The sequence below is a fragment of the Ptychodera flava genome, chromosome 9 (genome assembly GCF_041260155.1).
Source record: "Ptychodera flava strain L36383 chromosome 9, AS_Pfla_20210202, whole genome shotgun sequence".
NCBI lineage: Eukaryota > Metazoa > Hemichordata > Enteropneusta > Ptychoderidae > Ptychodera > Ptychodera flava.
Genome location: NC_091936.1, coordinates 23,756,358 through 23,777,470, shown reverse-complemented (window position 1 = coordinate 23,777,470; position 21,113 = coordinate 23,756,358). Strand labels below are relative to the sequence as shown.

The window sequence follows — 21,113 nt, the reverse complement described above, 5'->3', positions numbered from 1 at the left end:
TTTTTCTTTCATCTCTCATTAAAGAACTAATAATTCACACCTCTTTCCAAAATAAATTATTCTTCCTGACCAGGAAAAATATTCATCTTGAAATAAACTATTACTGATAAAATCTTATCATATTTGCAATAATTGTGATTGGTGCAAGAAGCTTGGCAACGCTGCCTCCTTGAAACTATGCATGTATGTTATCACTGCTATTTCCAACATTGACTTTGGCTTCATGAATGGATAAAGTTGCATGAAAGCACAACAAATTTGTGGTGTATCATTTACAACTTTATCATACAAACATAGTTTGGGACAAGTTCTTTGCGGGGAAATTTAATGGGGATAGTATAGCCAGCACATTGGGAAGAGATAGCATTGGGATGAAGTGATTTGAGTCTCAGTGAAAGGAGAGGTGCAGGTCTGTGGAGGCTGGGTCTGTGTACGTGTGTTCCCTTCTACCATGGACAGTAGAGGGGTAAATATTCCCCTCTACTGCCCATATTTCTACCTGCATTGCATATCTTAGATGTAAAAAAAGACCTTCATGGTCAAGCCATAGAGGTAATTTTGTTACACTATGGTCCAATTGACAATTCCAAATATTGTAGTATTTCATGGAATGGATTTTTCGTGAAAGAACAATCACAATCAAACTTCTCTCTTCTCCTTTTCAACAAATGAAAATATTTCCAACTACCAGGGGTATAAATGATTCCCCCTCCCCCATTTTCACCATTAACAATATAACTTCACCTTTTTCATTGCCCCTGTTTCTCTTCGGCATGACTTTTACATGTAAATTACAGCCTGACTTTGAAGGTGACGTTATTCGACGAAGAGGTGTAAATGTTTTCTGTTGGAAGTGTAACGACGAGCAGCAGTCCCTACAATACCTCCCTGGGACACTGTATTGCTGTCTCACTTCGTGTGCTCTTCCATTGTCGTAAAATTCGAGCTGTGAGTCAGGAGGTGGTTTTGCGCAGTCAGCATTATAAGCGTAAAGACCTCGAGTGTGATTCAACACGGTGACCGGAAACAGGAAACAGAAACAAGTACAGCTACTTTGGATTTAGGTGTTGTTTCGGATCTTTCAATCCGTGGATCTGTAACTTCATTGTGATTCTGATTTCTTTCCCATTGACATCAACATACAAATGCCGCACGCACACGATATATGTGAGATCCAAGTTGGAAGTATCGGCAAAAATAATGAAGTACGCATTTTAATTTATTCTCCATTAGTGTATCTAAGGTTTCCGTTTTATTTCAAGATCATCACGTGATTTGAGCGATGTAAAATCAGTTATTATGGTTCACATTTCCGGGGTGCAGGAATTGAGCAAGATGTGTGAGGCCATGTGGTCTGCGACTTTGATGTTATGTACTGTCTACTCTTCTGTCTATCACATGGGAATGTTCATATGTTTGTGGAGTGTATCCCTTTTGAAGTTCTTTGGATTAGCTGCAACTCACGTTTGTTTTACAGCTATGTGTACAGGTTTCTGGGATGGCTTAAAACTCCATTTAATGGCGTCAGGGTGCGTTCACAAAATATTGGCCGGGGGGGGGGGGGGGGTGGGGTCTGGAGTGCTTTTGGCATTTAAAGTGCTCGGGCGATGGCTTACTGTCGATTCATGGAAAGTCTGTGTTTGAGTATTGTTACAATGTGCATGTTCAGAGATAGTGAACCCTTACATTTTTCCCAGCCTCCTCCCCTTTCGTTGATAATATTTTGAAGAGAACTCCAACTTTAAAAGGTAAAACTTTCCTCGGAATTTCCCGAATGTAATGCATGCTGTGTGGGAACCTGCCCTGACAAAATTAATTTTTTGTCCCTGTGTGCCAAAGGTACTATTGAGCAGTGTCATCACTCTGTCAGTGCAAATGCATACATGCATGTATGTTTCTCTCGGTCTGTCTGTAGACCAAGTTTATAGGGCATGTAAATCAAATATTACAACACAAAATGTGACAACTTTAGGCATGTGGAACATTTGGATGATTATAGATGTTACTTACATAATTTAAGAAAAATTATGTAACTATAATTTTTTATAACGTTCAAGACTTCCTTAAATATCAGAGTTATTACCTTGATATTTGGTATTTATGCTTGCACAGCAAATATATGTCATTTTTTGAAATTAGCAAAAATTTTTTTCATATTTGTATTTTGAGAAATTTTTTGTCTTTTTTTGTCAAAAGTCTTCTCTTCAATTATAGTCACTTGTTTTAGGTGTCCAAGGTGATTGGTAAGTTCATAGGGATGACTTATTTTGATTTGTGAAAGTTGTTATGAAATTTACACATGTAATTTAGGGCAATTTTCTCATTTTTCTTTCACAATATCATATTTTCATTCAGTGCTGATCCTATAGCTTCAAATTTAGGTTGGAAGCAGGGCTGATTACCTTCTGTTTCGCGTAAAGGATATTGCGCTTTGCACATTACTTTCTTATTTTTCATCAAAAAAGTCAATAAATATCTGTTGTGGTAATTTCCATATATACAGGTTTTAGGTGCAGTGTTCTGGTTCTGCTCGGGAAAAAGTCTTGTTGATGAAATTGTCTTCTGTTTTCATCAGCACACCCATATCACACGGAGCCATTAAAGTTTTTATTTTGATTCACCTGGGATGTTAGTATACAATATCACTGGTTAAAAATGCTTGATTGTTTCAGATACTGTAAATGAGACCATCTACTTTTACTGTTGATGTCTACAATTGAAAAGTCGATGATGTAAGGCAAATACTGCTGGCTGTATCTGATATCCTCAGGTGTTCTTGTTCTTCTTATGTTGGACATTGTCAGTAGTAAATTAGGATTTTTAACATTTCATCTGGTTTTAAAAGTCGTACATCATTGGATGATTATCCTGGACGAGTATAGTTTAAAAAGGAAGATGATACTAAATGATTATAGTCACTAAAGGAAACAAATATATTTGTCACCCACCGTCTTACATTAATTGTTCCTTTAAGTTGAAAAAAAAACATTGCCTACTCAAAGGATAAAATGACAAAACTTGCACACTTATACAGGTGTTGTCATCTTTTCCATCATATTCATCATCTTGAAGTCACTTCGCAACTTATTTTTAGCTCATATTTGGTGTGTATATAAATACAAAAAAGAGCTTATATGGTGAGTCGGTGGCGTCTGTATGTCTGTCTGTATGTATGTCCGTCACACACAAAAGCTCCCAAACCGCCGCACCTACCATCACGGTATTTGGTGTACAGGTAGACCCAGGGGTTGAGATGTGACGTTGTTCAATTGAACTTGTTAGTGTCAAAAATCTGTAAATGAGGTAAGAAAAAGGGGAAATCCTGCAAATGTGCAGGAGTGGTGGCATCAACTGAAACAGCCCACACATCTGAGTTGGAGATTCTGTAATCTCTAACCTATTTTTATTTTTGCAGTGTAGTCACAACAAATTTCTGTGAGTATTGTCCAATCTGAATACTAAAATGAAGCGAAAACAGCAAACCAAGAAAAAGGGGCTGTCACACTTGAAGAAAGTGAGTTTGGAAGTTGAAAAGTGGAGTGAAAGACACGGAATCAAAGACGATGGAGATTCCATGGCAGGCAGAGGTAAAAAGCAGAAGTCAAGGAAGCAACGAAGGAAAGAAGCCAGGAAACTGAAGAAGGCAAAGAAATTTGAATTTTATAACAGGAGGAAGGTTAGTGTTGGAAATAAAAACATACCAAGTCAAGATATGAGCTTGGACTGCATATTTTCATAAAATACTGATTTTAAGTCGATTATAACAATAACTGCATATTCATTATACGGAAAAAAGTCCTTGTATGTCAAATAGTCAGCTATGTTGTATATACAAGGTGTAACTTATTTCACCTTCTGTTGAGAACATCAAAACTTACCATGTTAAATTTTAATATAATTTCTCTTCAAAAATCCTTTCTCTGAATGTACAGTTCTTTGAAAATTGCTGTTTGGTATGTCTGGCAAAGAAAACAGTGGCGAGACAATGAACATTCTTAAGAGTGTATCTTTTGTCCATTATTGATAACAGGGAAATACTGCAGCAAAAGAGACAAATCCAAAAGAAGCTGCAGCTGATGTTAAAGAAAAGGGCAAAGAGCAAAGGAAAGAATCTTCAGAGAAGAAAACATCAAAGCCAAAGAAGAAGAAAGCAAAACAGGTGATGAGGTTTTTCTTCCATGAGATATTTATTTCACATCACAATATGGTTCATCAGCTCATTGTTATGAAGCATTAACAGCCAATGGTAGCCATCATTGTAATTACTGCAATTCATCATGCAAAAAATAAGTAAAAAATAAATAATCTTTTTGTGTAATGAGAAGGCAGGATAATTGATGGAAAAAGGAAATAAATTATGTGTACCAAATTACATCTTTGACAACATTGTCTTTTTGAGTAATTGAATGACCAAAAAAAACCAAGTATGCTTGTATCAATAACTTCATGTCTGTTCGTGTACATCAGTCTGCAAAACAAATGGAGATTGAGAAGTTACAGAAGGCCAATGAAGAAGAGGACCGTGTCATCAACCAGTTGGGGAAGAAACTGAAACTGGACAAGAGGAAAGGAAACAAATTGGCCGCAGCATTCAGAGATGACGGCTTAGATGGTATCCTTGAATATCCAGACCAGCTCAACGTTCATGTTCATGAAATATGTTTTAATTCTTGATCTTCCTGTTAAACCCTGTCACTCTTGCTCTAACAGTGGTCCAGTCTCATCACTCAATAGTGGTTTGGTTATGTCAGACTGATCTACTAGGACAGTGGGGGTGAAGGGGAATTGTAGTCTGCTGCTTTCTTTGTTTTCATGAAGCCTTTGAAATCTGTTGAATGTTAACTAAGATTAACACCAGCTCTTTCCTTTTGATGTGCAATGTAGTGAAATCAAAATTTTCAAAATGTAAAGGAAAGATTGACAAGAAAAGGTTTGGTCAACAGCTTAGCTATCCCCTCTAGCTCTGCATTTCCTGTAGTTCAACAGTGAAACATAGTAATGTTAAGGTCGTCAAATTTGTATTGTATTTTCCCAATGCCATAAAGATGTTTGATAGTTCTTAACCAGTGTTCTAGATTTGCTTGAATTCTGTGACTCTGAAAACAGAACATCCCTGGTTGATTATGGAGGTGAAAATATCTTTGACGAGGACAGCAGTGGAAGTGATCAGGAGCTAGATGACCTTGACAAGGCTATAACTTCAGGAGAACTGAGGACAGAGAAAATGGATGGGAGGGGACATGAAGGTGATGGCAGTGATGATGATGATGATGATGATGATGATGATGACGATGATAGTGATGCTGTTGATGAAGATGATGTAGCAGGTGAAGGCTTTGAGGATGATGGTAGTCAAGGTGACCATTCCTCAGAAGATGAGGATTTCAGTGATGGAGGAGAGATCTCAGAAGATAAGGAAGAGCAGGGTGATTTCTCAGGGGATTCTGATTCCAGTGATGAAAATCAGACAGAACAAAAATCAGGAAAGAAAGGCGAAGTGCTCAGCAGGAAGAGGAAAGACTTTGAAGGGAGGGACAAAGAGGGACAGCAAATCAGGAAAAAGATTAAACAAGCGGATGAGGAAAGGACTAAAAGGAAAAGTGAGAAATCTGATGATATTGATGAACTTGAAGAAATCGTGACTACGGAAGATGAAGACAATGTGGAAGAAGATGTTCCCAAGAAGAAAAAGAGGAAAAAGAACAAAAAGGAAAAAGTGAAATATGATATCTATGGCAGAGTTATCGGAGGAGGAGAGACGCCTGCTGAGACATACATACCACCACAACAGAGAGCTAAACTGATGGCAAAAGATGATAACAAAGGAAAGTTAGAGAGGCTTAGAAGACAGGTCAAAGGTCTTCTGAACAGGTAGTGTGATTGGCTGTCCTTTTAACAGTCAGCTGACAGAAATCAATCATATCATCGCCTGTAGTGTTTCATGGGAGTCAAAAACTGTGATTCTGAAGTGTTTTCCCAGAAAGTAGTTTTAAAATTGCGGTATAGGATGGAAACAAAAAACTAGTGTAGAGTTTTTGTGTAATCCTGCAAGTTTTCAGCGAGAAACACCTGTCAGAATAACTGTGTGGAAACATAACATATCGTCCACCTCTCTCCACAACAGACTTAGCGAATCCAACATGCAGTCAATCAGTACACAAATGGAAGAGCTGTATTTGAAACACAGCAGGAATGGTAAGGCAAAGATTTTTTAGTTCTTCATTGGCCATTAGTTTCTTTCCACCTTTTTGCAGCCTTTCATATAAATAGTACCTGTTTTCAAGTTGAATTTCAAAGTACTTCTAGGAAAATAGTATCCCATTGAATTAGAATTGAATATAAATGCTGGCTTCACCAAAGTCCTTTTGACATTATCTCAACACATATAGACATCAAATTAGACGAATCATGAGATGCATGTCAACCTCAACTAGAATATTGTATCTATGTATATTAGGCTATATATTGTGTGCTCAGGATAAGATATCTGGTCCAGAGACAACAGCTTTTGCTTATGGTTTTCTCCTCACAGATATGAGTGAAACATTGACAAGTTCAATGTTTGAGGCATGCATATCACCCATAGCAACCCCAGAAAGGCTAGCCATGGAACATATGATGTTACTATCTGTGCTGCATGTCAACATTGGTAATGAAGTCGGTGAGTTGCTTTACACTATTCAAGAACTTTGGAAGATTGACCCTATGATTGAATTTTGATGTTTAACCCTTGTACCACAATGGTTTGTTCCAATCCCATTGTTTTCTATGGTAAAGTTGGACCAGTGCACAATGAAATTAGGGGAAAAATGTGAAGCAAAGAGTCTACTTTGTCTCAAATGAGCTACCGTTACCTTTTGATAGTTTAAGATTATTTTGTCAATGTTAGTGGTATCTTTGCTTCCGCGGGTGTGCATGTGCTTGCAAAGGTTCTTAATAGGGGAGCTGGATATATATGTACAGTCCCTGCTATATCATAAACAAATGTCCATCAGTTACTATTTTGATACATTTGCATATCGTCTGGAAATCTTGTCATGATATAGTCGTTTCCTTCCTTTCTTCAATGATATTTTGTTTTCATTTTAGGTGCCCACTTTCTGCAGGTCCTTGCTAAAAGATTTGATGAGCAGTTTGATAGAAATGATTGCCATGGTGATGGCAAGGAATGTGACAATATGGTTCTTCTCTTTGCTCACCTCTACAATTTTAAGGTTTGTCTTTTTCTTTGTTCCATGTAGCATTTGTTTGTGCAGCACACCAACTAAAGATCAGCTGACCTCTTGGTAGGAATGGTAAATTTTTTCCCCAAAGCGTGTGTAGATTCATTCAAATTTCTCTTACACACTGACAACTGTAATAACCAAATGTTACATACTTGATAAAGATGATGATGATGATGATGATGATGGTGATAAGGATGACAAATACAGACATACTTCAAGGCTTTGAGAGATATAATTTGTATCAGTCCTCATAAGGTCATCATTTCCACCATGGCATTTCTGATTTTCATTTGAATTCTCTTACAGGTAATACACTGTGTGCTCATCTATGACATCATCAGAAAGTTTATTGAAAATTTTACAGAAAAGGACATTGAAATGCTTCTACTGCTTCTGAAAAGTAAGTTAATCTGTTATTCTGTGCAATGGCATCCATGAAAAGCTCCCCTAGTAGCTGTGATGGATATTCTTGTTATGCCGAAATACACAAGCCTATACCTATCCTATATATGCCTTTGCAAAAATGATGTGCTGAAGATCAACTTTTGTTTGTTATCACATACTCTTGTACCCCCTTAATGCAGAAATATTGAAATATCTTTAGCATATCTATAAATTCATCCTTGTCTTTCAGATGTTGGATTATCACTGAGGAAGGATGACCCATTGTCACTAAAAGATGTCATTTTACAGATTCAGAGCAAAGCCAGCAGTGCCAAAGACAAATTCAAAGACCAGTAAGTATTGAGTACACCGTCTTCATAGATGTTGTCACTCCCATATTTTAGTATATGAGTCCAACACTACCAGTCAAAAATATAGGAATGTACCACAGTACCGTATTGAAGGGGTGGATATTTTTACGACCTGGCATAGCATTGTTTTAACATCACATTTATTATGTCTGTATTGTTCTTTTTACTATCAACAGAACACGAGTGACATTCATGCTGGACACAATCTGTGCTCTAAGAAACAACAACTTGAGAAAGATTCCTAACTATGACCCATCCCATCTGGAACATTTGAAGAAGATTCTGAGAGCAGTACTGAAAGGTGAGTGTGTGTCTTTGGGATATTCCATCAGACTCTGCATTCCTTGTCAATCAAAGATTCCTGCCACAGTAGAATAAAATGTTACTCAGCCCTGACTGATCATTTGTGTGATAAAAAGACATTGATCAAGTGTGAACTTGAACTTATGTATCGACTGGTCAGTTTCACTGTTACTATGTTTGTTCCTTCATCAACATCCCAGATCACTCAAGTCTGTCTCCATGAAGTGTCCCATCAGTTGGCTAATTCTTGATATTTATTCAAACACTCAATACTGTACAGATCATTCCGGACAAGAAGGTCAGCTGCGCATATCTCTCAGTGATTTACTATTGGCTGAAGAGAAGGGAAGGTGGTGGGTTGTTGGGTCAGCTTGGGAAGGGCAACAACGAAGTGCGCCATCACAGGCAGAAAGTAAGTACAGTACCATATTGGCCATCACATAGCTAATAGGATCTCTCTTCAATATATGTGATGATATTCTCATACAAAAACTCAATTGAAATCAATTTACTGTTCTTGATAAAATCATTTATATGAAAGTTTTTCAACTTCTTTGTGTTTGAATGGACAAAAAGGAGAATATTTATGAGCCACGAGTAGTTACTCAAAGTAATTCATTGTTTTATTTCCAGATAAGGAGACTGTGATTGTTCATGATAAAATCAGTCAAAAGATATTAGATTTATCAAGGAAACAGAGAATGAACACTGATGTCAGGAGGAATATCTTCACAATAATTGTTACCAGTGAAGTAAGTTCAACCTCTTCTTCTGTGAAAAGATTATCTACTAGGACAGAGTTTGTCAATGGATTAAGCATTTCAACATATTTTCACCACAGAATTGTGATGTGGACTGTACAAGACCTGTTTAATATGGGGCATGAATTGTTTTGCCAAGTTTGTTGATTTGAATCAATTAGAGAAATTTTGCAATCCTCACACAAAAATGTTTTCATGAGAAATCAACTGGCTGCCTGCCATAGTATGAAGAATGATAAAACAACAGCATGAGATAGTTAACAGAGAAGTGGCCAATATGACAAACAAGTCAATTCTTTCAGTGGCCAAGAGAAATATATATTTTAATATTATACTTGTTTATTATTTTAGATGTTTTTTGATCAATGAGTGCTGTTTGACAAATTGATTTCACATTTGATTCGATTTCAAGTAAGGCAAAGTAACAGATTTCATTGTAATTTTTCTCACTGTTTGATCACAGGATTACATTGATGCCTTCAATAAGTTACTTCACCTGAATCTGAAAGACAGACAAGAGAGAGAGATAGTGTACGTAGTCTTGGATTGCTGCCTTCAGGAGAAAATCTTCAATCCATACTATGCTTTCCTGGCTGGCAAGTTCTGCCAGTTTGACAGAAGATTCCAGGTAAGAACATTTCCGTTGTCTTCAGGAAACTCGCTATGCATGCTCTGTTCTAGAGTTTAGACCATCGGATGAACGTACAACTAGTGAGATTGTGTGGTAGGGGATTGTTTGATTGCAGCCTATTTATCGGGAAAGTTCTCCTTGACACAAAAGACAAATCCTTTAATTTTTGAGGTCAATTTATTATAAAATTCAGTGAAATTGTTTTCAAAAAGGTTAAAAACAAAATTCCAGATAGTTACTCTTGAATTCAGCAACATTGACAGAATACTTATAATCATCAGCATTTAAAATGTAAAGACAGTGACAATGGTGTGATTTATACAGTGGTGATGGAACGTAATATTCCGATGCTTTTGCTCTGCAGATTGCATTTCAGTTTGCATTGTGGGATAAATTCAAAGTCATGGACACATTAACAACTCAGCAGTCCTCCAACCTTGCCAAATTGTTTGTCCATCTTCTACTCTCCAAATCAGTGACTTTGGCAGTCCTCAAGGTAAGTCTTCTAAACTTATTCCCAGAGAATTTTTTATCAGGTAAATGTGACGGTAAAATTACTTTTGTTAGCCCATATGACAAAGAATCATTTAATGACGATAAAAAAGACTTGATCTTGGGGTAATTCATTGTCAAAGTCTATAGATGGTTGTGCCACATGATTCAATGTTTACTTCTGCTCCCCCTATCATTTAAAAATGGCAGCTTTGCTTTCAGATTCTCTTGAAATTATCACAAAAGCATCTCAAAGTCCAAAGACTGGGTTTACGCCTCAAAGAGAATTATACAAAGGGCAGACAGTGGTTGACAATCCAGTACGTGTTCTCCATAGCTTAGAATAACATGTGTGACCAATTTACATAACAATGAATAATTTGCATATTCTATTGTAGTGAAAATGTATTCTTTTGTATAGTTATTAACATATGAATAGATGGCTACAAAAACAGAGGGGTGACCACCCCTAAAAAATCCCCTTATGGAGAACTCTGCAATCATAGGCAAGCATGCATGCATTCATTATTATAAGTCCTCCAGTTTCATCAACTTTGATGATTTGCGTTTGTTTTAACACAGGTCATTGACTTTGCTGAACTCAACAAGGCCATGTTGGCATGGTTACGCCAGGTGCTGTTGCATCTTCTACTGGAAACCCCCAAGGATACAAGTCGGATGGTGTTCGGTAAAATTGCCATAAATCCCAAGCTGCAATCACTTCGTGATGGACTCCGGCTGTTCATGCATCATTTCATGCTGAAACAGAAGCGTAAACTGCCAGATGAGAAACAGGAGAAATTCCAAGAGATGGTGAAAATGGCAGAGGAGGCCCTCCAAGGGCAGGATGCATCCATGATGATGTAAACTGTGTTTTCTTGTGGAGAGGACTTGAAGAACAAGAAAACAGCCGCTGGAAAAATAATTCTTGGCTTGTAGTAACTTGCCACATGTCACTTGTTGTCCAAAAGATAAAGATACCATGTCACATATATAACTCCACTTTCTACTGACTGTCAGAACAAGTCAAAATTGGTTGTCATGCAAACCAGCTTACTGATCATTAGCAATGCCATGGTTTCTCAGTAGTTTCTGAGTTAATGGTTTTTGTCATCTGGCAGATAACGGCTTGCACGAAAAGGTAACAGTTCATGAGACGCTGCAGAGAAGTTTGGAAATGAATTGGTTTTTTTAAGTGCCATATCTTATGTATGGTATATGGTATATTGTTTGCCCACAGACTTTCTCCATCATTGCAAGTCACTGTAGCCCGCATGGCTAGGTGCAAAGGTCAGGCGTTGGAGGTCAATAAAGGTGAATCTTATAAACTTGAGTGAAATACTTGCATTTATTTGACTTCACTGTCACACAGAGAATAAACATTCATCTGTTTTACAATCATCACCAACTAGCTTGGTACACTTGTTTGTGATAATGAAAATATCATATCACAATATCACAGCTCAACCTGTCAGTTGTCTCATTCAGTAACCACTGTGTTTATGACATTACCAGGCCCTGAGTGTCATGTATGCCTGTCCCTGAGTTGAACATCTTGGATCTGTTTAATGTATCTGTCTTAGTTTTTTAGCTTCCCTGACTTTGAATACCTGTAAATACCAATGAGGAATGTTTGCAAAAACTCAGCTCTTTTGGCAAAAACAAGATATTCTGTTTTGTCAGAAGTGTTACAGAACACACACAGTGATAAGTCTTACCTTTACAATTCAAATCATGAAAAGAGAATTCCTGGACTAACAACTCTGATGTGAAAAAATTAGAATCGGAAAAATTGAGTTTGAACGATGCACAGCTTCAGTGACAATCAGAAATTACTTGTAATTTTTTGATGAAAAAATTTTGATGAAAAAAATTTCCTTTGAATGAAACCACCTGGATATGAAATATCCAACTGTACTTCCTTTTAATAGTGATGATGGCATGGAAGAGTTACTGTTAACGAATTACTGTTAACATATGCTAAGAGTAAGATATGAGTATCTGTTTTGTTGAATCTTGTTTGATACACATCTCAGTAACATTCAGATATCATTTATATCACATTAATATTACAGAGTTCTCCACAGCTTGGGAAAACAGAGGGATGACAATTTACATAACAATGTTTAATTTGAATATTCTTTTGTTATTGAAATTGATTCTTTTGTATTGTTATTGACATATGAATAGAAGGCTTCAGAAGCAGAGGGGTAGCCCACCCCTAAGAATCCCCTCACGGAGAACCCTGAATAATGATTGCTGTGTTTCTGTGGATGGAAAGTGTTTAATGGAAGCACTCAGACATTGAAGATCTGAAATCAGATGTTTGCATTTCATGTGTACATTTGACTACATCTGTTCCCAATGGAGACTTGGAGTATGGACACTGGAATAAGACTGCCATACTCCATGTTCAGATGGAGTCACAGATACATCTAAGGTCAACTGTTGGATTTTGATGGTCCTGTATCTGAATGGAAATCATGTGTCACGGTCCATTGTCTGATCAAATGACAATACATAAAGAGGCAATATTTTTTCAATGTAATTCCCTTTCACCTCTTTTCATCAACAGCCAAGCTTCTATAGCACTGATTTCTGAAAATATATTTATGAAAATATGCAAGTTACATTGTACTCTTTCTACTAAAAATTGTAAATCAATTTTTTAAAAACTTCTCCCACGTAAAAATTAGTACAAAAATTTTCAATTTGGAAGCACCAATTTCCAAAAGAGTCATGACAGTTTTCACCTAATATCAGCGAGTTCTGATAGGATATGCACGGCTTGGCAAAAACTCCAATGTCTTCTGTGATTAGTATTAAATTATCATCTTAATAACAGTTCATTTTAGAATTGAGCTTCTTTTTTATTCCGTCTTGATGTCTTTCCTGCCTATTTTGCTGGGAATGTTCCATGTCAGACCGATAATCACTATGGCGATGGCGGAGCAGATCTCCATGGCGATGAACGCACCGGCCCAGTTGTAGCTGTTTGCTATGGCAGTGAGTGGCAGGCCAGCCAATACAGCGCCGACTGCAGAGAGAGAGAAAAAATGAAACCATAGTATCTGTGAAACTGTAATATTCAAATCAATACAAGCTACACTGATCATTTCATGTTTGGTTAATGCAGTAGAACTGAAATTTAATTATATTCAACCATATGCTTCCATGGAAAATGCTTGCTTTTTACAGATGTGTTTGCAACCATCCGGAAATTGTGGTTCAAAATGGAATGTCTGCACAGTGGAAGACACAGAAATAAATTCATGCTGAATAATCTTCAAGTTGGAGCAGGTTCATTCATAAACTGAATATACATATGTAAAGTACTCCTGGCAAGCTGTGTTTGTTTTAGAGTTTTGATGATGCTGACTCAATTTAAAAGTTTTTGTTTTACATTGAAATATTTTATTGATGATACACATTGAATACTCTTTCTACAATATGGATTTTGGACAGCAAATATTGCATTTTCGATTTGTAGACAGCTGGCAGAGATTTCAACAATTAACATATTCTGATATTGTCGGTTTAGAACAGTTGCATGTTCTTACAATGTAACTGAAGCCTAACAGCAACTGTGTTGTAGATTAAAGCTTCAAGATATAATGATGTACGAAATTTACGCAAGACTTGACCTATGATGCATAACTCACACATGCTACAAGGATTGTTATTGGCTATTTACAGTTGCTAAATGACAGATAACGTGAGTTTACATCCAATATCAATGTCAAATAATCTAGCTGTGTGAAAGTTGTCAAAATATTTGTTGAAGACTTTATATACTTTCTATCACTTTGATGGGTCTTATGATTGCCCAGCATTTTTTGTTCTGAAGGAATATAGGCAAAATAATCACACACTTTTGAATTTCTGTGGTGCTTTAGATGACAACACGGAAAAAAAAGTAGGTCACACATATACACATAAGTCCATGACTGCCACTGTCTTGTTGTCTGCTACAAATGCTGAACTTGAAACCCCACACTCTACTACACACAGGTACTGTTAAATCAGCCAGAGAATAATACAAGTGTATTACAGGTATATTGAGTTCTAAGTTACACAGAAGGGTGGTTCATACCATTGGGTCCAAGTGCAGCTATTGCATGAGCTGTTCCAGAGAGATGAGCTGGTGAGTGTTCTATGGCTACCACCCCTAGCAGAGCAACTGGTCCAAAGGTGCCGCCACCAATCACAAAACCAATTAAAAGAATCCAGAGCTATCATCGGAAGGATAAAGAAAATCACTATGACACAGAATGAACTATTCAGGTTTTGAATCTTTGTGCAATGGAATAAATTTGGATTAGTTTCAAGTACAGGAAGTGAGCAAAATCCACTGGTCTGGCTCAGACCGTTTCATTTACCACTGCATTGGCCAAAGAGATGAATGAATACAAAACTATGGTAACTATGGTAACAAAATGAAGAGACAACAAAATCATGCAATATTGAAGAACACTGGGCCCATGCTACGCTGTTGCACAATTCAACATTATCTTAGGGGGTATGCTATAGCACAATTCAACATTATCTTAGGGGGTATGCTATAGCACAATTCAACATCTTTCAAGGTACTAGTATGTTAACCATACAAGCACTCTATAACAAGCACTGATTTCTACATCATAAGAAGGATGCGGACCAGGTGTGCCTTAACTCTTACCCTCGGTGATTCCTTGTCTGTCCAGAAGACCAGAAGATGCAGAGCAAGTGTCAGTAGAAACATGAAGACCATCAGTGCAGGATACCTTGCACTACCCCGTGCCTGTATACCGTGCTGAAGAAACAAAATGGGTTGGAAAAGTTCAATATTGTCAAGTTACAATAATTGTGTTTTGTTAAAACGTATATGAAGATTAAGACTGTGCATCTTTGAAATTCATTTGAGTGAATTAATTCAATACACTGGAACATCATAATTATAAATGAGTGTCTGTCATTCCCTCATGCAGTTTACTTTGCTGCTGTCTCTGTTGGCGGCATCTGATAAATAGCTATTTTTGAGCTTCATTCTTTTGGGACCTTGTTTCAACTTTCATCCATACCAGTTATGTATAGGATGCAAAACAAAACAATGCCATCTTGTCATTTTCTCACTCTCATCACCAAAATTGGTTTCAGCTCTATTACATTTTGAAGGATGCCCTGGATCCTTGACAAGTACACAGTGACATGGAATACTGTGGATGAAAGAATGATGATCTGGACACGCATTGCAATTAAAGCACCCTTTTGAAAAATGTTCCTTTCTATGAATTCTTGTTTTTCTATACAATTCTATGGAAATGGGGCAATATACTCTATAAACTTTCAGTAACAAAATTTCTATAGATATCTACAGAATATCTATAAAGTATAGATATCTATAGAATTTAATAGTCTTTTTTTTGAGAACAATGACAATTGAATCAAATGATGGCTGCAAAAGTTTGACCTTTGAACTTACTGGAAAAAAAGTCTGGCTCACATTACTTTGATAACAATGAACAAAAATTAATCATAAATATTTGGTGTATACAGTACATGATAACTAAAAGCTCAGATAACAGAAGGGTCAACAACAATTTGACTGTTTCTCACCTTTGCTATTTGTCTGTCAGTGATGTAGCCTGCTGCTATACTTCCTATTGTAGCACCAAGCTGTAAGGCACTGACAAATGTACTCGCTTCAAAGTACAACAAAGAAAGCAAAGAATTTCTGGTCAATATCACAGATCACACAATGTTGACAGTTGTATTGAAATTTGTACGCAGGTCCTGTTTGAGGGAAAAACATTTTTGATATGAGGAAAGTAAAAAGATGGACAACTACAAAAGCATAGGTAGATGAATTGCATAATATTTCCTCAGTTTTGTCATCGGCCGTTACTTTGCTCACCCTAACTCCCTGTGAATAGGTTCACAATCACCATTTATAACAATGAGTTTGGGCCAATCCACGGTGGTGATAGGATTAAATTAGACAAATTTAAGAACAGAACAATGGTGTTGGTACACAGAAGTTAATTACAAGGGCACTGGTTCACAATTTACTGTAAACTAACTCAATAATCTCCAACACGACTGGACTCCAAAGGTCAACGAGAAAAAGCTATTAACGTCTGTTCCTGGGCACCTGTCTTCACTTTTGCTAAAAGTTGAACCACAAATCTAAATTTTTAATGAAAATAAGATGATTTTGAGTTTATATAATACCTTCAACAAAATACCGTCTTATACAGTATATGCCTTCCAATTGTAAAACTATTGCAACGAATTCAAAGCAGAAATTTTGGCAAAGCTGAATGTTTTTTCTACATACTTAATCAAATATTTCATATTGGGTACAATTTTGGTTAGGGTGGTAGATAAAACTTACAGAGTTCAGGACTGAGACCTATTTCCTGGATAAGGTAGAGTTGAGACCAGTCTATACAACCACTAGCCACACCAAATGCCACACAGTCGACGACAAAGATGACCCAGATGAAAGGACTGGTCACTATATCCCATACTGTGTCTTCCCCTGTTACTTCTACAACAATATGCAAGAAAAACAGAAACATTTTCTGCTGAGATTTTTGGGGAAAATACAATATAAAAATCACTGAACAAGACAGATTGCAATTACAATACACCTAAATAAAATCCATATCACAATTTGAAATGAATTTAACCCTGAATTTAACCCTGGGAAGTTATATCTATATGTATTTATTTTGAAGTTGAGAGCATTCAGAAGATTGTTCTGTGAAATTTTCACTGTATTCATTAAAAATTGCAGGCTAATTCTCAACATAAACATACAAATTGGCAGTCGTTAAAATTTATTTCCTCAACATAGAGAAGTGATTGTAAATAAAAATATGCCTGAGATTATTGTTACTGAATTTCATACTCCATGTTGATTGGTCGTAAAACTAAACATTAAGAACATTTACTTTGTTTTAGTGTTGTTATAAATTAAACACCACGCACAAAAAGTTCAAAAGAAAACATAACTTCTGCTTAGCACACTGGTAGGTTTGTTACTAAATATAGTAAGATGCACAAGACATTTACTACTAGCAACAAAAATTCATATCCTTGGGTATACAATTTTTACAGTTTCATTCAGATTTGTTAAAATCGATATACCATTTTCAGGATTCCTGTAAGATTAATTTCCCAGAGTCTTGCCAAACCTTTCAGACAAAATATTTTGTTTACATATGAAAATGCAATTCTTACGTATCCCAACAAATTCTGACAAATCTTGAATCATGTACCTATTAAAGCTAAACAAAGAGTTGGCTTATAAATACTTTCTCGAATATATTTTTAATGATAAATTGTTATTTCAAAGTTACATTACATACCTTTATCTGTTTTGACCTTGCCACCTGTGTCTGTAGATATTTTTTCTAAGCCGACGTCACTGGGCGAATTCCTTATCACCAAAAAACATATAACTGATATGACAATGGCTGCAGAACCTGAAGAGACAAACAGACACTCATCCAGTGACATCTTCAGAGCTACTACCTCTCCCTTTTCACAGATTGGATGTTCATATTCTACATTGAATACCAATGCTGTTTCAGCAAAGCTGCTGTTTAAGATAAATATCAAACTTTGTTTGGCAGATTAGATGACAAGGAATATTTGAATACTGTTAGATGCTTTCTGCTGGATGACCGTTACAAGAACATCGTTGGAGTAAGAACCACATATGCATCACAATATGGATCACACAAACATGTTATCATTAGTGAGTAGTTTCTTAGACAGATCACCGATATATTTTTTTAAAATATCCAACCAGAATTTATAGCAACCATGTTTTTTAACAGTTTGATAAATTTTCACTATGATTGATGGTCAGGGTTATTTATTGCCTTAAGGCAGCTGGAGCCTGATTAGCTTTTGTGTGGCAAATTTCTAGCTCACCATCATACACCTGGATTCATTCCTTATAACCTCCTTGTATAATTGAACCACATGGGCATAATGACATTAACAAAATACAAAACATTGTACTTCAATCTACGTGTATACACTATCAACATGTCACAACATATGACCATTATTTCATCATATGATAAACTGCTTTATTACATCTGCATTTTCCCACCTACATTCATGTAGCTTCTTTATCTCAGGAATCTATTTCCACAAAGACATGCCTAGCGCTGAGAAAATGTCATGCATTCTATCATAGATACCGCTCCACTCTCTATGATTTGTACAGGAAGTGTGACAAATACAGCAACACACATGAAATACTGATCTCAAGATCCAACGTCTTTGACTTGATCCATACCTTGTATTTGCAGGCAATATTCCCATCCATAGGATGAAGCTATGAATATTGAGAGAGGAGGTCCAAGCACTCCAGCCACATTCATACTGGTTGACAGTATACTCCAATAGGTACCAAACTGTGCTGGAGTCACCCACTGTCAGATCAGAGAAAATGCTGTTCAGTAGAATGTTATGCCCTGGTATTTCAAGTACAATTACAACGAAAATCGTAATTGTATTTAAAATTTTAAAAGTAAAATATTTTTGATTAAGCAAGACAGCGACTGAAAGATTCAATGGTCTACGGGTCTCAGTTTGTGGAGACCAATATATGACTGAATATTTCAGTCTAAACTAGACACTGTCTTTCATATTTTATGAATTTCTGAATACAATTATTGCATATATTTATCATGGATAGCATATAGATTAACTATGTGATGTTAAATTGAAGATCTTTCCAATCTGTGTCTCTACATATGATTCAATAAAGTGTGAATATGGCCATTACCTGTTTCATTATCTTGGCACAGGCTGGCCAACCAAAACCCTGTGTAAGTCCATTGATGAACCATAGAATGGCATAGACTGTTGTGGATTCAAAGAGAGGGAAGACAAGATTTAAAATGCCACAACAGAAGAGGCCCACTGCAATCATGATTCTTGGACTCATTCTGTCCACAAAGATTCCACTTGAGAATTTGCTGATGCCATAGGCAACCATCTGACTGCTGACAATGAAACCTGTGAATAAATAAATAAATAAATAAATAAATAAATAAATAATACTAAAATTATAAACAATTAAATTCATGACAAAAGTATTCCTTTACCTTCATATGATTCATAATCAGGGTATGTAAATCTACTTGCCCAAGCTCATGGGCAAGTACCGGTAGTCTTTTGCTTCCACTAGCCTAATGGATTAGTATAGAGAGTTATTCAGGTGGTAAATAAAATATTGACTTGCGGGTTGGGGTAAACGGGGATGAAGTAGCAATTATATTTGCCAACCAGCATGAGCTAATTGATCTGAAAATCATTTGTTCCTCTTTGACAAATAAAAAACTATTAAAGATTAAAAAATTGATACACATTGAGTGTTTCTGACAACATCTATTGAGATTTCCAGAGTGCAATTAGAGCACTGATATATGGACCTTGCAATCTCCAGGGTCAATGGTTGATTCTGTTTTCTGGGAAGATGATAGAATATGGGAATGGAAACTGTTATTTCTACATGTGCAGTTAGCAGTGAGGTCAGTATGACTGGGACAATGTATGAATGAACATCTGGTTTGTCTGATTAGAAATGAAAGAAAAAATTACTAGTACCGTCAAAAGTGAACAATACTCTTCTACCTGTACATCTCTACACTGGGAATGTACAGAGGCAGTTTTTCAAAACATTTCAGTAAAGAACCGGTGAAACTGTTTGCACCATTCTAGTATCTTCCATTGCCAATTACTTTTCTCTTTACAGGAAATCAACTTGTAAGCAACATTTTGGAAAAGAACTTAGATTTGTAATATTCCTAATCGTTGTATAGTAGGAAAGGATGCACGCATTACTGGGGAAATAGTTTATCAACACACTGGGTGACTTTTGATGTGTAAATAAAATGAATTATTGAATATTTTGTGATAGCGTTAAAATGAATAAATGTAAAAATTAATGATGTTGCACATTTTCAAATTTATTATGAACAGAACTGGTAATAAATAATCAATTAACTTATAATTTCATTTGCTTCAGCTGAATAAAAATTCATCATTTTCTGTTATTGGAGAATTTACGGAAAATGGTTTGTCCCCCGGGTTTGTCCCTCAATCAGATGACAAATTCTTTCTCGGACGAAGTGAAAGAGTTAAACACAAATATACAAAATGAAATGCCAAGCAACATGTACCACAAAGCAATTACAGCTGAGACTGCCGTATCCTCAAAAGTTCTTACTCTACAAACGATCTAGTATAACATGCTCTGTCATGAATGAAATGATAGTAGTTGTCATTGGAGTACGTAACAAAATGTACGTGAGAAGCATTGTGATATCGTCTTCAGTGGATAATATCTAGCAAACACGTCTGCTATGCGTTTGGCTTATGCCAGAGATGGGTTAATCCATTCTTTAAATAACTTTCATGCTTAGCTTTATTCTCGGTTCTTGCAGATGCCTTGGTTCATATACGGTACGATCTTTAATACAACACGAACAATTGTAATTCTTCCTGTTGACCCCCTCCCCCCCCCCTCTCTCTCTCTCTCTCTCTCTCATCGACTACTTACCGAGGTCACTCTTACTGACATCTTTCTCTTCAACAACAAATGGCATAACATTGGAAAATGATTTTCGCGTTGACACGTAGCCCATATAACCGACATACATAGCTGCGTAAACGCCAGCCAGATACCGGCCGAACGACGACGACTTAGTTGCCATGTCGCCAGTGTAGCCGTTCGTCTACAGCTCTCGGTCCTGCTTTTTCGGTCTTCTGAGCAGATGCTAATTGCAGATCCTAAAATGTTAAGAAATAGTGGGTGTGTCCATCAGATTGTGTGATCCGAGTTCAAAATTTCCGCCTCAATATCCATGGCAGCTGTCCACTTAACCGGGCGGAGCAGAATTTTTAATGTAACCTTTGACCTTTGCTGTTCAGCATATCA

General features: G+C 36.6%; 3 protein-coding genes across 3 annotated transcripts in view; 1 reads left to right on the top strand and 2 right to left on the bottom strand.

Moving 5' to 3' along the window:
- LOC139140426 (general transcription and DNA repair factor IIH helicase/translocase subunit XPB-like) overlaps positions 1 to 1,046 on the bottom strand; it is a 20,077-nt gene extending 19,031 nt beyond the window's left edge. Inside the window, exon 1 of the mRNA XM_070709701.1 lies at positions 745 to 1,046. Within this exon, the coding sequence (XP_070565802.1) occupies positions 745 to 775 (31 nt within the window). The 5' untranslated portion in view covers positions 776 to 1,046. The remainder of the gene's footprint in view (positions 1 to 744) is intronic.
- Positions 1,047 to 1,066: 20 nt separating this feature from the next.
- Positions 1,067 to 11,501, top strand: LOC139140425 (nucleolar MIF4G domain-containing protein 1-like). The gene is made up of 16 exons (XM_070709700.1): positions 1,067 to 1,205; positions 3,416 to 3,676; positions 4,031 to 4,159; positions 4,468 to 4,612; positions 5,076 to 5,871; positions 6,125 to 6,195; positions 6,533 to 6,661; positions 7,090 to 7,214; positions 7,533 to 7,626; positions 7,861 to 7,963; positions 8,158 to 8,282; positions 8,565 to 8,696; positions 8,918 to 9,036; positions 9,509 to 9,673; positions 10,041 to 10,172; positions 10,751 to 11,501. Exons 2-16 carry the CDS (start codon positions 3,464 to 3,466, stop codon positions 11,033 to 11,035), a joined length of 2,763 nt encoding a protein of 920 aa, XP_070565801.1. The 5' UTR covers positions 1,067 to 1,205; positions 3,416 to 3,463; the 3' UTR covers positions 11,036 to 11,501.
- LOC139140428 (glucose-6-phosphate exchanger SLC37A4-like) lies at positions 11,498 to 21,109 on the bottom strand. The gene is made up of 9 exons (XM_070709703.1): positions 20,736 to 21,109; positions 18,957 to 19,189; positions 18,465 to 18,600; positions 17,521 to 17,637; positions 16,542 to 16,697; positions 15,764 to 15,849; positions 14,847 to 14,960; positions 14,262 to 14,400; positions 11,498 to 13,205 (listed from the first exon to the last, which is right to left on the bottom strand). The coding sequence occupies exons 1-9, from the start codon at positions 20,887 to 20,889 to the stop codon at positions 13,039 to 13,041; spliced, it is 1,302 nt and encodes a 433-aa protein (XP_070565804.1). The 5' UTR covers positions 20,890 to 21,109; the 3' UTR covers positions 11,498 to 13,038.
- Positions 21,110 to 21,113: the final 4 nt, after the last annotated feature.

Coding starts and splice junctions, on each gene's coding strand:
- LOC139140425 (XM_070709700.1), top strand. CDS start 3,464: ATGAAGCGAAAACAGCAAACCAAGAAAAAGGGGCTGTCACACTTGAAG. Junction 3,677..4,030: donor AATTTTATAACAGGAGGAAG/GTTAGTGTTGGA, acceptor TATTGATAACAG/GGAAATACTGCAGCAAAAGA. Junction 7,627..7,860: donor GCTTCTACTGCTTCTGAAAA/GTAAGTTAATCT, acceptor CTTGTCTTTCAG/ATGTTGGATTATCACTGAGG.
- LOC139140428 (XM_070709703.1), bottom strand. CDS start 20,889: ATGGCAACTAAGTCGTCGTCGTTCGGCCGGTATCTGGCTGGCGTTTAC. Junction 15,850..16,541: donor AGGTCTCAGTCCTGAACTCT/GTAAGTTTTATC, acceptor TGTACTTTGAAG/CGAGTACATTTGTCAGTGCC. Junction 13,206..14,261: donor AGCTGCACTTGGACCCAATG/GTATGAACCACC, acceptor CTCTCTCTGCAG/TCGGCGCTGTATTGGCTGGC.